Below are 18,223 nucleotides of genomic sequence, written 5' to 3'. Positions count from 1 at the left end.
AAATATATATATATATATATATATATATATATATATTGAAATTTACCAGCAATTTCTGAGTAAAAATCATTCCAAACTATCCTATACCAAATTTTTTCAGTTTAGGCAGAAGTAGACCAGAAACCCGAGGAACAGTTGCTAGGATGTAATAGATTTCTACTGACTGACTGTGTTGGTGATAATTGATTAGAGCTCAAATCTGATTGCATTGTTTTTAAAGTCCCAATCAGTAGCAAATCACTACTAATACTAAAAAGTCTATGTTAAGACAACATCACGTCTGCATTACCAGTATTGTGATTTTCTGTCACACTGTGTATTTGTGGAGTAGATGGCAGAGGAAAAATTCTGTAATGACACTAACCCAATGTCACAACAAGAAAAACGTTGTTGATGAGGAGGAGGTGCCAGCAGTGTTTGCATGGGAATCTCATCTGCTAATTACCCATGAATGTTAACAGCCATCCCCTTCCCTGCACCCAGGGCCCTGGGCTTAAAGAGAAACCCAGACTGCACTCGTTGGGCTAGGCTCGGTACCTCCGCTGGCACTTGTCTGGTCCCACACAGATGGAGGGGAGTGCCCTCCAGTAACTGGAGACAGCATATGAGACATGGATGACCAGGTCTCTCGCAAGAAGGCAGCAGTGGGCATTTGGGTACTGCACTACAACACATAATTAGTGAGGAGCATCTGTTCTAGAAGGTTCCTCCAAACTCAGAGGGCTCGGAGAGCTTGAATAAGCCTCTGGCCTTCAGTGGGTGCCGTACCCTTTATTGCTTTGGATGATGAATTGCGCTGTGTTGCCTGTTGAGGGACTTGACGGTGATAATGGTAATGAATACAGATCAAGTACGTTCTGCAGTATGTTGCGACGCTTGCATTATGCAGAGCAGAAGTAGGGCAGTAGTGGAAAGGGGTTTGATTCGATGTCCTTGTTGGGTTTGTTGTGCTTCCCAGCAGATCTAACAATACAACGTTAGATAAAAATGAGCCAGAGTGAGTACAATTTGAAGTCATTATAGGTGAAGATCTAAAAACAATATAATATAATTTCACCATTATTTCTCATGTATCTTGTGGCCAAGTGATTTGAGAGTAAATCTTTTAAATTTCAATCTGTTCATCAAATAAAGCAATCAGACAGAAATACTGTAGACATAAAGGTTTTAAAGTGTGTATGATAGATTGGAGTTATATATTTATATAAAAAAATTGCACATTAAGATAATTTGACCAATTTATCCATTAAAGCTGAAATATCTTAAAAGTAGCATTTCTTTATAAAAAATAATAGCTTATAGCTTTTTAATGTTTAAATGTAAATAATTTATACATACACACACACACACACACACTATATATATATTTAATGTTTAAATGTAAATAATTTATACATACACACACACACACACACACACATATATATATATATATATATATATATATATATAACATTATTGTTGCTAAATCTGACAAAATGTATATAACTCTCTATCTAACTCTTTATCTCTCTTTCTATATCTCTCTATGTGTAGTATCTCTCTGTCTCTCTATGTACGGCCTATAATCTTTCAATGTTCAAGGCTTTTCAAACCAGCCTTCTTCAAGCCAACATTCAAAGATTGTCTTTCTGAATCTACTAATTATAATTCTATTCTCTTGCATTCAAAATTCAAATTGCAGTCCTGCATCATGTTTGCTACTGCAATTCAAATCCAAAACCTGATCTGGAATTTAAAAAGGCAATTTCAGTTGAATTCTAAATGCTGCGCAATCCTCCACTCCCTTTGTATTCCACAAAAGAAAATAATGCTTTCTCTGAGGGTCGCACCATTGGTATAGCCTATTGTGATGACAGAGCAGAAGCTCAAAGACACATCAAACACAACACATATATATCTTGACAAATAAGATGCAGAGACGAGTGTCATTAAGGATAATGTAAATTTTGACAGTCATCAAAAAGTACTCTCATCCCAACATTTCGTCCTTCCTCACAAGAAGCATCAACATTCTCTCTTGAGGGAGCCTTATAATGAGAGGCTTGTCGAACGAGAGCACTCACCTTTCCTGCCAACTCATCAGCCTTACTATCAATGTTCTGACCCACCTTATGGAAAATTGCCTATTAGGCAAAATTGGCTCTCTCCCCAAGAAGCTATTTACCACAGCAGAAGAAATAAATAAATAAATGCACACACATCGAGAAATGGGGCCAAGGAGAAAGAAGCTGTTAGGAAGCCATCAAATAGTCATTCTATGTGTATCTCTCCCTACTCTCTCTCTTTCTCGGAGTAGATTGGTATCAACTCATTCCAGCACTAGGTCCCATTAACCTGTTCACAGGTTTGCAAAAGAAAGAGGCGTTTTATCTCTCCCCTCCCCCCTTCGCTCCATCTCTCCTCCTCAATCGCGTTCCCGTTCTCCATCTCTTTTTGTAAGAATCACAAAAGATAATTTCATTTTCAAATGACTGCGGCCCCCTCAGCTGACCCTTGGGCATTGAGGCAATGCAGAGAGGGAGCGGAGAATGAGGTTCTGAGGATAACTTCCTCAGGCATGGTGGCTGGCGGAAAGCTCACAAAACACTGCATTCATTACCCATGGAAATAAGGCTGATAGGAAAGAATCGAGGAGAAAGAGTATTTGGAGGCATGTGAGGGTTATGTTCTCAAACAATATGTGACAGCTGGTGTAGCGTGCGCATAAATGGGGCAAAAATGTACATCTGATTAGAGATTGGCTACTGGCCCGAAGGACACTAAACCCGCACACCTGATGGGAACCAATGCACAGTTGTTTGCCAAAATACAAGCTGCTACTCATTTAAAGCAGAGTGTCTGAAATGCTTTAAAATAAGACCCTTTTCATAAGCCCAAACCTGATTGTGGTCTAATTTATGTAAAGTTAGTGCTTAGTGGTGAGTGTTGTATTAGAGTTGTATTCTTGATTTTATACATTTTGTTGGCGTTTAAAGGGATAGTTCAGACAAAAAAATAAATTCTATCATTAGCTCACACTTATGTCATTCTCTGGAACATATTTTGAAATATGTGTTTGTTCATACAATGAAAGTCAGTTGAGGTTCAATGCTGTTTTACAACCCACTGACTTTCATTGTCAGGATAAAAACAGTTCAGAAACATTGAAAATATCTTCTTTTGTGTTCCACTGAACAAAGAAAGTCATACAGGTTTGGAACAACATGGGAGTGAGTAAATTATTTTAATAAATGAGAGAATATTTATCACTTTAGGACTTATAGAATAAAGCTGCAGTAATGCACTTAAATGCACCAATAATCAACATTTTAAACATAAAAACACTACAAATATTTAAATCGTGGTTATTGCAATAAAAACGCTTAAACCACATCTAGACACATTGGGGAAACTCTGATTTAAACAGTTAAACTTCACACAGCCTACTCTACAAGCCAACTAAAATAGCTGAACACTTTGAAACTATTGCAAAGCTACACTTGTATTGCGAGGATACACTAAATATAGTGATAAATAATACTATGCAGCTATTTCTCTATAAAAACTAAATAAATGGCCTGCAAATAATTGTGAACAAGCAAGCTAAAAATTGAAGTTCAAAATTAAATTGTAAAAAAAAAAAATATGATCAATGAAGTATGTGGTACAATGCTAAAATATAGTAAAAATTAAAATAAATAAAAAATATTTAAAAAAAAGAATGAAAAAAAAAACGGAACATCTTCTGATAAGAAATGTTTCTTGAGCAGCAAATCAGCATATTAGAATGATTTCTGAAGGATCATGTGACACTGAATACTGGAGTAATGATTCTGAGTAATGATCCCCCCCCTTTTGCTAGCCCTTTGCTAGATTTTCTAACAAGTGTAAACAATAGCATGTTGTACTTAGTTTAACAGACTTAAGAGAATTCTGGAAGAAAAAGAGTTTTATTATATTCTAAAACACCTCTCTGAGTCACTGCCAAATAACATGCAGAGGAGTCGGATGAGGTTTCAGGTGGAGACGAAAACTTTAATAAAAGTTCTCTCTCTCTAGAGAATCCCATTTTGCTCGAAGTCAATACAAAGTAGCCCTTGAAACAGCCCTCTTCATGACGAACAGCACATAGGCAGAGACATGCAACCAAAAACAACGCTCAAAAATAAATTCACCCTTAACCAAGTTACAACATACAATCTGAAGATGAAAGCTATCCGGATATTGAGCAATTAGATCAATCTATGGCCAAAGTTCTCCAGTCTGACTTTTTACCCAATTTGACTGGAGCATTCTCCGGATCCATTGCTTTTTTATTAAGCTCTGTCAGGTTTCATTACTAACTGGAAAATCTAATTTGGTTCTGTGTATCTGACAGTATTTCAAAATAATTCATCTTGTCAAGGTGCAGGCTCGACAAGCCCACCAGATGGTGTTTGCGTAAGACGAAACCCTGCTACTCGCCCACCAGGTTCTTAAAGGGCATCATTACCTACTACAAAAAAAAAAAAGTCTTTGAGATTGCCGTTGCTCTTCGTTACAGACATCTTCCAGTCTCATTTCATGCCTCAAAGCAAATCTTCTTTGCTTCACTGATGCCAGAAGAACAAAAACAAGCATAACTGTTGGATTGTTCTAGATATGTCATAATACACCATGTACCATTTTTAAAACTTAAAGAGAATATTTGTGAGATCCACTGGTACAGCCGTAAAGATAAGAAGCAAAGGCAGCAAAGGTGAATGGATCATGTCTCCAGTCACAGGTAAAGTGTTGTTAGTAGTTGCTAAGGTGTTCTAGATGGTTGCTAGGTGATTACATGGGTGTTTTAGATAACTACTTACTGGCTCAGGTCAAAAGAGCTCACTGAAATTTCTATGAAGGTCCCTAAATATGACCCAGTTCCCTTCTTCAATGGCAGTCTATGGGATTTTTTTTCACCTGTTTTATTGTCCACATGTTTGTTATAACTTTCTTCTCCATTCATTGATCATCATTTGATGATATAATTCAATTTTTTTGGTAATTGAAATAAAATAAAATAAAGGATGAAAACCTAAAATGTAGAAATGTAGCTTTGGCAACTAAATGAAATAAGTTTAAGTTACTAGGAACAAATAAAGCTATATAAAAATTATTAAAAGAACAAAAATGTATTTAAAAAATTATAAAAAGTGAATATTAATAATATTAGTTTACTAAAATAAAATAACAAATAGAAAAAATAGAAAACTTATTAAAATAAAAACTGAAAATATAAAAAAGCTAATTCAAAATATTAATAAATACTATAACAGTATATAAATAATACTAAAATAATAATGACTCAAACTTTCATTGTAAATACCAATGAGTTGTGAAAAAAGCACATAATAAGCCGCATGAAGTCTGGTTAGTTAAGGTCTTTGTGCTGAAATACCATATGCAATAAATGAAGAAGAAAAAAGATCCATCATGCAGCAGTCAAATATAGACCAAAAAGGTCATATTTAACAATCAACTAACTGATGAGACAATCTCAAAAACCCAATCAACAGATGTCTAATACATTTAACACAGTATGGTCTTCATTTACTTCTTTCAACTACAAAGAACATACGAGAACGCTCTGAGGATTCATATGAATAAAGTGTTTCATATTAATGCATTATTATAGATGTAAAGTGAACCACAAAAGGCTTGTTTCAGTACTAACGGGGTAAGGAGGTGCAGAGAGGTTAATTCCAGGATCCAAGCCTAGATTTACATCATTGTTTGTAGATTAAAGAGGGCTTTCCAGGGAATGGTCCTCTCATGTTTGCCCTCTCCACCATGAAGCAGCTGAATGTATTGCAGTCTGATTAATCTTAATGAATTATGCAAATGTACTTTATCTCAAGTGATTTCAGAATGTTTCTGTATTGTTTTATTAATGTGCTTTTGAATTACTTCGCACAATTGCAAAGCTCCCTCTCCTTCTCTCTCGCACGCAGTGCAATGTTTCTCATTCAGTTGCATTCCTTTATTAAAAACTCACGGCGGTCTCTGGCGAGAAGCATGCACGAATAAGAAATTAGTCATTACTGTAATTTAATGACTTTAAACCAAACAAGACTGCAGTCTAGATTACTAAGCGTAACTCGAACCCTCCTCCCTGGTGTCCCAAGGGTCTGATCTTTGGGAGTATGTCTCCTTAATTTCTACTTAATTAATTATGTTCGTTATCACGACTACCCTGTGGTGAGAGCGCGGTTTCAATTACGATGGTGAAACTGACATAAAAACACAAAAAAGGCCTTGACGAACGCTCTGCTAGAAATTCTGGAAGTTTGCTATTGACCAAGTGAGCTCAAGTATCTATTTATTACTCTGTGAAGAACTCTTCCGCACATTGGACTGTTTCAGCACAGGACCTAATTGAGACCTGCGCTTTACTGAGCGCAAGTCATTCCATTGATAAGAGAAACATTATCGACGCTTTTACATATAATTGCGTACATGATTCACTTCAAAGCGCCCATCAAAAGGCGCTAGCAACACTGCTTATCTCCATAAACGTGATATAACGCACAAATCTAAGGATTATGAGAGGATTTGGATAACAATTTGCACGTGGGCAGAAATGCTATAGATGAGGACCGGTTAATTTGGACTATAAAACTACACCGAGATGACAGCTCCAACAGATTATATTAGCTGCCTCTTCATGTATCCTTCAAATGACAGCTTGTGCATTTCAATCAGGATGTCCAAGGATTATGAAACATCCAGCGTGTAGCATTCATTCTAATGCGTGATTTCATATTCAAAGCATAATGCCGATATGCTTATCAATGCGCTGTCATGCTCAGAAGGAAATGCCAACAGACAGTGTTCATATTAAAGTAAAATTGCAACACTCCTGCCACTACAGAGTCTTCTTGATCTAATGGCTTTTTGGAGAACCTTGCTGTGACCCTTATGTGCCATATGTGTGACCACTCGAGGTGCAGATGCACATTGTTTGCTTTTTTCACCCTTTGATTATGGACCTACCAATGTGCCAACTGACACCAATAAGTAAATATGATGCACATTAGGTAGACTAAACAAAATGACACCCATACACACACACACGTTAGTTTCACTATCTTAGTGAGGACATTGCATAGACTTACACTGATTTTATATCAGGTTAAAGATACTTTCTATCACCTAACCCAACCCCTACCCCTAAACTTACCCATCACAGAAACATGTTCAGAACACCAGATTTAAATAAAATCATCTTTTGGCTGATTTATAAGACTTTTTAACTAGTGAGGAACTGTAAAATGTCCTCACTAGTGGGTTGTCAAAAGTATTTCATTATGTAAGTGAAAACATTTGGTCCTCACAAGTATAGTCAAAACACACACACATTGTTTGCAACTTTGCAACCCCTAAAACTGAAACTTGAAAAATGTTTCAACACCAATTTTTTTTTTGTGCACTAAAATTCTGAAATGCTTGGAATATCTGGTTTGATGTCCTCGAGCCAAAAATCCATTCGTTTTAATTGTATGAATGACTTCAGTGGTGTTTTTTTGGTCAGATGTAATCAATATGAGCGACCATTTTATGGCAAGGAGCTGTGTGAATGTTCTTTTGGGCTTCACAGAGAAGACAAAGTCATACAAGTTTATAATGACATGAGGGTGAGTAAATAATGATGGAACATTCATTTTTGGGAGTTTTACTCCTTTAAAATCTTCCACGTACCATCTGGCCATCATGTTTGATGAACAACAGGCATCGATGCATGCAACATACCAAATCCATGTGCAGTTAGTGCCAAAACCTTCCCAAACCAAACCATTGCCAGGATTTCGGAACTGATGGTCTGGATGCTACTTTATAAACATAGAATATGATCATCTTCATTTACATAAATCTCTTTCTCTCCAGTTTCACATTCATCCCTCTCATCTGGCATCTTACAGAAGGGTCAAGGAGAAAAAAAATACAGCAAGTGTCCTTACATATCTGCCCTTTCCACACCATCCATTAACCTCATTGAGGTTGTTGAACATTATGCAAATACTCGTCTCAATTACTAGAAACCCTTAGAATGGCAAATATTTCAAATCAATCCTAATAAAACCCAGCATTTCTGAACTCTTACAGCACACACTCTGGCATTCCTCCAGTCTCACCACCTTTTGTATTGTGACTAACTCATCTCTTTCGAAGCTACTTGACTTCATCATCATAAAAAAAACATTTTTTTTAAATTATATCTATTTATCTATTCCTTCTCTTTCTAGCGTGTACTTATTTGAACAATTTCTAAAAACTTGGTATTACAAGCACTTCCTGTATCTGTATCTCTTTTAAGAAGAATCGCTTTATGTATCCCCCAATTGTAAGTCGCTTTGGATAAAAGCGTCTGCTAAATGTCTAAATGTAAATGTAAATGTAATGTCCCCATTACCATTCAGATGCAGGTGATGCTGATGAAAGCAGTGGTAGGTGTTGGGTGATGCGACACGAGGCAAACAAACCGACTCCTACCTGTGTCTTCCCTGCACCCTAATGAGCCCGGAGTCCCGTGGACTCAATCCCCCTCACAGCTTCCTCTATAGAGGCCTGGGCGCGCTCTGCATGTAGATAAGGATGCTAGGCGTGATAATTCATAAGGGTTCATTCAGGATCTTCTGGAAAGCCTTGTGAATTTTGGGGCTGCTGCGACTGCCCTTGGCCGGATGGATTAACGGCTGAGAGACCCAGCATGGAGAAGTCTGGTTAATCCTGGCCGCTCTACAAGGTATCATCACTGTCCCATATCTGGTATTGTCCTCAGTCTGATACCACTCATTAGACTCCACAGCTGGGTTTATATAACATGGCACTCTTAACTACGCTCTCTGCATATTATTAATGCTAACTGTGTACCTTTGAAACAAGCAAACGCACCTACAGTTTCCTAAACGCAAGAGTTTTGAGATAAAACTTATTGTTTTGAGATGAAGAGTCAAGACAGCCTGAAACATCTCCAAACATGCAGCACACAAACAGCAACAAATGCTAAATTGTTAAAAATACGAACTTTAGATTAGTATACCTGAAGCTTCCCAAACTGCTCATAATTCGCATAAGATAAATTATAGTCAAGGAACAAAAAAATAGTTGTGATCTCTGGTTCATGAACAAATTGTTCTTTTTATTTGGATCATTTCAGTGAATCAGGACTGAATGATTCTATCACAAATTAGATTAAATCACCCAAACATCCAAATATTATCACTGACAGAAAATGTAAATTTTTACAATCATCATATATCAGGTACAAAATAGCGATCTCCAACTCATGAACAAATTGTACTTTTGATTTGGATCGTTTAGGTGAATCAGGACTGAACGATTCATTCACAAGTTGGACTGAATGGCCCAAATGTCCAAATATTATCACTGACAGAAAATATATATATTTTTTTCAATCAGTGTATATCAGAGACAAAAAATAGCAGTGATCTCCGATTCATGAACGAACTGTACTTTTGATCGTTTGGATCGTTTCAGTGAATCAGGACTGAATGATTCATTCACAAATTGGACTGAATCATCAAGACGGTTGTGAGTCATCAACTCACTGACTCAACACACCCAGAACGTGACAAAATACACATATTTGTGCAGTCCGTTTTGTGAACGAATCGTTCAGTCCTGATTCACTGACAAAAATTCTGCTTCAAAAGAATTTGTTCATGAACTATAAATATAGCTAGTTTTTTTATACTAAATACAACCAAAATTAAAAAAAATAAAAACATTGTGACAAACAGCTAAATTGAGCCATTAATAAAAAAGCGTAAAATGCTGTGCCTGAATAGGTGAATCGAATGATCAAATGAGCTGATTCACTAAAAATAATCAAACTTCTGAATCTTGAGTACTGCCTCAGTTCGGCTGTAAGGCTAATATTTTTTTAGAAAAAGTACTTTATTAATGTCACACTACTAAAAATGTGGTTATGTTTCTAGTGTCACTCCAATACTGTTATGAATACTGTACTTCAAATACCTACCGTGATTCAAGGACAAGAATGGTCTTTGAGTTCTCCGTTCAAGAAGACTGACCCTTTGTCCCAATGCCATGACCTGCAGCACAATGTCCTGAAAACACAGTCAAAGCACCCAAAACTGCCTCACCACACATACACATACACATACACACAAGCCTAAATGCTTTTATCTCCTAGTCTTAGCTAATGACACATTCTTTCAGTTGAAAGCTTGCTCACTGTCTGCAATTAGCTAAATACATTAGTACATTAGTCCATCATTATGAACGCTCCAGTGTCTGAACATTATGTTTATGACATGTTCGGAGCAAGCCTTTGTGTGACTTACTTCTCGAAGAAAATGACATCTTGACTAACCTCGCCGTGCCCCTCCTTGTTCTGCTGTTGTTAGTGCTAATGGTAAATTAGCCAGACAAAATCGCTGGCAAATGGTGTTATGCTAATAGCATTAGCCCTGCCCTATGCAAGTCAGTCTGAAGTGTTCTGTGACAGCTGCAAAAGCACTATGTGACTCACTGAATGAATGTTAATAATGTGGCGTCTGCACATAAATCTGTATATCAAAGAAAGAGGCTACATGTCAGTTTCAATGTGAACATTAGCATAGTCATGTGACATCTTGATGCTCTTGAAGATTTTATCAAAGCTGGCGAATGTGTTGTGACATGGATAATGAAAGATGTCTGATTGTTTATTCTTTTTGTTCTGTTGGTGGGTGGATGTTACGTTTAAATGCGCTTTCTCTTTTATGATGGCAAAGTAATCATGCTTTAAAGTTGCAACTGGATGAGGTTTCCCATAGAGATACTTTTATTTGAGATAATACTGACACTTTGACTCAATATTGGCCGCCAAGGCTTTTAAAAACAAACAATAAATCTTTTTGCTATCTTCTTTTTCACTGCTCCCGTAGACCACTTCAACTTTTCCATCCATTATTAATACCTGTAATTCTTAGCGTCATACCTGCCTCTTGCTCTTGCACAAGTCTGTTTCAAAATGGAGCTGAGTGCCCCCAAAACCATACCCAAAAATCATACACTTCACACTGATCAAAAAGTCTGCCCATAGTAGAAGAAAGAAATATTGGCACCAAAGGATAGGGGACTGAATATTAGTGCCTCTGGAACATATGATTCAAGTAATAAGCGAACCTTTCAAGTCCACTTTCGCTCCAAAAAGGAAATGTAATCCATTGTTCTGAAATCGCAGAATTGTCTCTGAACTGGTCCACATCTTGATTTTTATGGAATATTTACTTTACATGGTGTATGATCTTGTCCGACACAAGAGAAAATATAAGAGGAGGGAAAAAAAAGAGTGAAAAATTCCATGTTTAAATGGTCCATTCCAAATTACATTAGTATTCAACTGAGGTCCAACAACTTGATCCCAATAGTTGTGAAGTAGTTTGAAGTCTATGTCCATTGCTTTGATAAAAAAAAACTGCTAGTCCCAAATGTTTATTGGTCCCAGACTATCGTGTGACCTGAAAAAGAGGAGTCCAAGTTATCATTTCATGTCTGCATAAGATTTACATATATTGGTGTATTTTACAACATGAATGAGGCTCATTCAATCATAATTTAGAGTCAAAATATAATGTATAATAATAGATTTAATTCAACTGTCACATACTGTGATATATGTGTTATTGTGTGATATACAGTATATGAAATAATGCAACTTTCATTTGCATTTTTCATTCATTTCATTTGCAGTATTTAATTTGCTGCATATTCCACAATCTATTCCAGTCATTTTCATTAAAATAAATATCTTAATAGAAAAATTAATTTCTTAGTTTCTGCATGTTGTTTCAAATCATGAAACAGGGTTGCGTTGCCTGATTTTGATGACGCATATCTTCAGCACAGTTTGCAGTGCAGGCTGCAATATTAATAATATTACTTTTTTTGTTTCTTTGAAATGCATTTTTGACAGTAGATTGAGTTGAGTTGATGCAGATGTAAGTTTATGTTCATTATCGAAAAAAATAAGATCTGTAAAAATTGTAACAACCTCAATTTGATATGGTGAAATATATATATAAATTCTGACTGCTTGAGTTTTATTAAAATTAACCATAGGTCTTCCATAGTAGCATACATTTAGATCATGACAACCACAGTTAAAACCACACATATAGCACCTCGATACCATGGTAAAAATGTATCTATATGGTCTCTAGGTATTTGTATGTAAAAGTCTAAATACATTTAGTACAAATGCACAAACGCTATAGCTTAATCACAAAAATACTGTAATTATATTCCATTACTCCTTTAATACATTTAATACATGTCTACATTAATAATATAATACAATTCGATGTGAATGATTATGAATAATTATCGTTATCGATTTATCGCCCAGCCCTAATTGTAAATATTACTAATTGTTGTATATAATGACAATTTTATTTATTTATTTGCTTGTTTGTGTCACTTCTTCAGTGATGGTGTTCAGCCAATCTGAAATGTTAATATGAGGTGTCATCACTGTAGACTAAACATTACAGCACTTCAGTATATATCATCATTACACAACAACAACAATCACAGAAGGTTAACTAATTATCTCTTGATCATTAGAGGGCCTTCAGCGCTATAAAAATGGAAAATTCTTCTATTAGAAGTTTCCTCTAAGGCATGAGGTGTTAGTATGGGGACTGACACATGCTCACACAGACACACTGTATTGTCACCTACAAGTGTCATTAACCACACCACCAGTATGAGCTCAGCGGTAGCGGCCCGAAATAGAGAGCAGCACACTGAGGGACCGGAACCGCTAGCTCCTCTGGATCTGAGAGGGTTTAGCATGCAAGCCTGGTCCTGTTCCAGCTCTGAAACACAAAAGCAAGGCTCTGGGTTCAGAGGCCAGGGTAGGGCAGGTCTCTATAGTTGTGGATGAGGCCAGACTGGCAGGCTGCTAAGGTAAGCCCAGTGTAATCTACACCTTCAGGTCATTGCCAGCAGGCAGCCGGAGGACACACAGAGGAAGTGGAAGGTGTCCTGGCCGCCATCTCCTTTACTTCCAACCTCCCTCTCTGGTTCAGACATGGACTCACTAGACCGGCAATTCAACAGAAACAAGTTCAGACTGAGCTACTGAGAATCGTTCAAACACAATATAAAGGAAAGAGGTCAGGATATTCCTGAATGTATATTAAAATTTGTCATATTGCACAAAACTTAATTCTATTGTGTATTATTTTCAGCAGTATACACAGCGGTGTATTATATGCTGGCACTTGCTAAAATAATACTATAATATAAACTGCATTACACTATATCGGAAAAATGTTTAGGGTCAATACAAATTTTTTTTTTTTTTTTTTTTAAAGAAGTCTCGTATGCTTAACAAGGCTGCATTGATTTAATTAAAAATACAATAATATTGCAAAATATTATTACAATTTAAAATAATGGTTTTCTATTTTAATACATTTTAAAATATAATTTATTTCTGTGATGCAAAGTTGAATTTTCAGCATCATTACTCCAGTCTTCAGTGTCACATGATCTTTCAGAACTCATTCTAATATGCTGATTTCAGGCTCAAAAAACATTATTATCAATGTTGAAACAGTTGTTCTGCTTTTTTTGTGGAAAATGTGATACATTATAACATTTTGAAAGTTCAATCTACAGAATTTATTCGAAATCGATATCTTTTGTAATATGTCTTTACTGTCAGATTTGATAAATTGAATCTATCCTTGCTGAATAAAAGTATAAACTTCTTTATATCTTTTTTTCCCGTTTTTTCCAATTACAAAATAGTTTGCATCTTCATTTTTTGCTGTGGTGTTAAGAATTTGGAATTTCATTTTTATTGTTATAGACTATTGAAAGTTTGGTATCGCAACAATTCTAGTGACAATTTTTTCCCCCCAGAAGAAATCACTTTCAACTACAATTTATAATCTTCAGTATATATTTTAAACAAAAAGATCATAATTAGCACTTAGTACTAGAATAAGGCAAAAAAAAGGTATTAAATGTCCAATTTAATTCAATCAAGGGATCTGGTGCAAAGTTCAAAGTAATGATCAGAGAGATCAGACCTTAGATTAAACAATCCCATCATGCCCTCATCATTTCTTGTGGTTATACTGCATGTCCACATCCATGGACGGTGGCCTGGAGGTCCCCAAAAATCAAGCCCAGGTTTGAGAGAAGCTCCCAACACCTCAGTGGTCTGCCTGCTGTTGACGTGAGTGCAGCTGCATGAATTATTAACAGGGCTAAAGTAAAAAAAAAAAAAGGTCTGCCTCACGTAGGCTCCTCTGCCCCATGAATAATGGAGGACTCGACTCAAGCACAGGCATTTGGTGAGTCAAACTTCTCAGCCTGATGGATGGCTACAAGCCCTGCGTGTCAACCGTACATACACAGCGGCTCGCAAACACGCAGCAGCAAATGCAAAAACAATAACTCACATTAACCTGCGGAAGCGCATCATTGCCCTGCGCTGACATTCCTAAATGCAATGCCACATTGTGTTTCTTTTGGCTTTTGTTGGACAATAAAGGTTGTCTAGGGTCCCAGATTGAGTTTTATTTAAAGACAATGTAAAATTCAAGGACCACTAACAAGCTGACGCATGACAGTTGAGGAAAGCAGAAATCTAGTGCATTCTGAGGAAGAATGGAATATCAGATTATATTTCTCCAATTTAAAATTGTCAGTATATTTACTATAATATAGTGATATTATAACAATTATTAGAATAAAAAATTTTTGATTTCAAAATGAAAAAAAAAAATGTTTTTAGTATTTAATTTTATAAATGTGGGGTATATTATTTTTCAATATTTATCCAATTTAAAACTATCAGTCTATTAATAGTTTTTAATATTAATATTGTATACCAATATATTAATATTTAAATATAATTAATATATATTGTATTAATATATTAATATATTTTAAATTAATATATATTTTATATATTGACTGATCTATCTATCTATCTATCTATATCAATACTGTTAAAATATATATATTCAGTAATTAATAACTGAGTACCGGTATATAATATTATAGAATTATTGTTGTACAACTAACTGTTGTTACAGCTATTTTGGATCATTTCTCAAGCTGATATTGGCATTATTATGATGGCAATTGGACTGTGCTGTGATTGGACAGGCTCCCTCTCACCTTGGTCGTCTTGACTTTGTTTCCCGTGCTGCAGCTCCAACCTTTTAGATCCGGCAACACCTTACACTCTTCGCCCTCCATACACGGCTGCATCTGACACCACCACTTCTGTGCTACTATAGAAGCTGCGCAGAGAGAGAGAAAGACAGGAAAAAGAGAAAATCTCAACACTCATCTCACTCTGTGGGAACTGCCAAAGCGGAAAAAAACATGCCCAAATCACCACGCACTCAAGATTTTGAAGGATGTAGCAATGAAAATTGAGAGGAGGAGAAAACCTCACAAGATCTTGTTCACGTCCACTGTCAAAAGAAATGAAACTATGTCTTTGTATCTCTTTCTCCCAAAAACAATGAGGCTAGTCAGGGAGGAGGTCCTTGATTCAAAGCTGACGGTTTGAATCCATCAATCCGATGTGGGCTCTACACTCACTGTATGTCTTTCAGGATAAAGTTCTTCCTTCATGTCAAGATGACAAGAGTTGCGGTCTGGGGGATTGGCACAATGTTGAGGATTAAGGGGAATTGAGAAGTAGAAGGAAGACATTGTCAAGCTTGAGGCCTCAACTTTTAATATGGAGCAGAGAGGAAGAAGCTATAAACTTTTTAAGATCGCAGGATATCAAAAAATCTAAGTTTTATGGCTTTAAGTGCACATCTATCAGCTGAATCCAACTATATGATAAAATAAACTTTTAGGCTCAATGGAAAAACATGCCTCACATACAATCCAGTGGCAGTAAAACACCAACAACTTTTATTCCTTTTTGCACAAATTATGATTACAAGGCCAGATTATTGATGAATAAAATCATTTAGCATAATATAGATTTAGTATAGATTATTTTTGTGCAGTTCCTTGCACAATATTATCTTATGACCTCAAAACAGCACACCACAGTGCATGATTCGTAAACTAATAACATGCATACCATAATAACAACATTTTGAGGTTTGCATGACATTACCAGGTCCATATGTATGGCTTTTGTGATGTAGTACACTTGCTCAGTAGCCCACCTGGTAGAGTACTGAATTTGCAGTGTGGAACACTCTGGTATTCAAAGTGCCACAAAACGTGCAAGCAGCAAAGTCATTTCATTTTGCAGAAATATTGCCACAGGCATACTTTTTCAGTGATCCTGGGTGAAAACTACCAGATATGTATTTGGAAAAATAGACCTCAAATATTCTTGACCTTGTACATAGAGATAACTGCAAATTTTGTGTCCAATAAAATGCTTTCTAAAATGAGTGTGTCCCCTCTTCCAAAAACCTTCGCAATTAGCAATAGCAAGTTTTGATGTAAGACTACCAGAGATGAGCCCTTTAATCTTCAATCTTCCCTCCCAACTTTCTGTTTCAATTGCAAATAGAGGAAAGATGGAAAAGAACACAGTGATTGTCAAAACTATTTCATGACGTTTTTACAATTTAGACATACATGTATAGTTCAATATGCATACACTCTTACAAAACTACCAAAATTACAGTTGCTACAGTTATTTTTACTATGATTAAACTGTGGTAATTGGACACCACTGATATTCTCATAATACAACTGTATTATCATTTTAAAGTAATAACAAGTGTATTTAATATGGCAACTATAATTAACATAGTTAGATTTGTATATTTTCTAGATTTTTCTAGATTTTCTACAAGTGCTTCTTTGAAGATGTGGATTGTGTTTTGGGGGTCAAAAAGTCTGAGACCACTAATGAAAATTCTATTTAGCTTTTTTTTCTCATTTAATATTTTATTTATATTTTATTTTTTTATTACAAATTACATTAGGCAAGGAAAGGCAAGTTTATTTATATAGCACATTTCATACACAATGGTAATTCAAAGTGCTTTACATAACAGGAATTAAAATAATCATTAAAAAACAAATAATAAAAACTTTTAAAATAAACTAAAATTAATTTAAAATGAATTAAAACAGTTAAGAATAGAAAAAGATTATACATAAAATGCAGTGCAATCAGTCGGGACGTAGCACAGTGCTCATCCACTAAATGCACAGCTAAACATGAGTTTTGAGTCTGCATTTAAATGTGACTAATGTTTTAGCACATCTGATCTCTTCTGGAAGCTGATCCCAACTGTGGGTGGCATAATAACTAAAAGCAGATTCCCCTTGTTTTGTGTGAACCCTTGGTATTTCTAACTGACTTGATCCTAATGATCTGAGTGGTCTGTTAGGCTTATATTCAGTGAGTATATCTGCAATGTATTTGGGTCCTATCAACATAATTAAGTGAAAAGACATGAAAAAATCCCAGATTTCCAATGTTGTCTCAGACTTTTACAGCCCATGGTATGTAGACACAATATACAGCATAAAAATAGTGTAGAGAGTGTAGTCAAGTGTCTTTCAGTCTTAAGTGTAGTGGCTTGTCCTCATACAGCAGGTAGAATCATGCCCTGTGGTCTCGGTGCTCAGCAGGGGGTGGCAGCACCTGTCAGATGCATTAGAGGGCAGAAAAGAAGATCAAGATCGATTGACCTGTCCAGTGAGGGGGCCGTTTACATGTTATTAGACAAGCAGCCCACGCTGCACTCAAGCGAAAAGCAGGATGACGGTGTCACATTCAAACAGACCCTGACTCAGAAGTGACAGCCCAGAGAGATGAGACTGAGATAAAGAGCGGCAGCTAGACTTTAAAAATGGACAGCCTACTTTAAAATTATGGTTTAAGTTAGGAGCATCAATCCTTTAAATAATAAAACAGGCAAAAGCAACAAGTTACTTCTTGTGTATTTTCTACCGTGTTCTACTGTAAAGTATAACAATACTACCATTTTTAGACATGTAACATTATAGTAGCATGGTATTCCTTGATGTTTATGGAAAACATCACTGTACCACCACTGTAGTCATCTATTAAATAATAAAATTAATGTGTACTACTCAAGAACGAAACAAAGATATATGTAAAGTGTAAGGTTAATGCTATATATAGAAAGAAAGCATCATTAATATTACAACATACAATATATATAATTCCCTTTCATGGGAACTTCGAACTGCGTCCTCTAGGGGG

General features: G+C 35.9%; 1 protein-coding gene across 1 annotated transcript in view; it reads right to left on the bottom strand.

The window, feature by feature from the left end:
• Positions 1–10,796: 10,796 nt before the first annotated feature.
• LOC107685833 (protein FAM19A2-like) overlaps positions 10,797–18,223 on the bottom strand; it is a 30,030-nt gene continuing 22,603 nt past the window's right edge. Inside the window, exons 3-4 of the mRNA XM_016482568.1 lie at positions 15,175–15,299; positions 10,797–11,492 (exon numbers count right to left, since the gene is read on the bottom strand). Coding sequence (XP_016338054.1) covers positions 11,481–11,492; positions 15,175–15,299 — 137 coding nt within the window. The 3' untranslated portion in view covers positions 10,797–11,480. The remainder of the gene's footprint in view (positions 11,493–15,174; positions 15,300–18,223) is intronic.

The sequence above is a fragment of the Sinocyclocheilus anshuiensis genome, unplaced genomic scaffold (genome assembly GCF_001515605.1).
Source record: "Sinocyclocheilus anshuiensis isolate Anshui unplaced genomic scaffold, SAMN03320099.WGS_v1.1 scaffold822, whole genome shotgun sequence".
In the NCBI taxonomy this organism is placed as follows: domain Eukaryota; kingdom Metazoa; phylum Chordata; class Actinopteri; order Cypriniformes; family Cyprinidae; genus Sinocyclocheilus; species Sinocyclocheilus anshuiensis.
The sequence above is the reverse complement of the archived record's forward strand: the minus strand, read 5'-3'. Positions and strand labels throughout refer to the sequence as shown.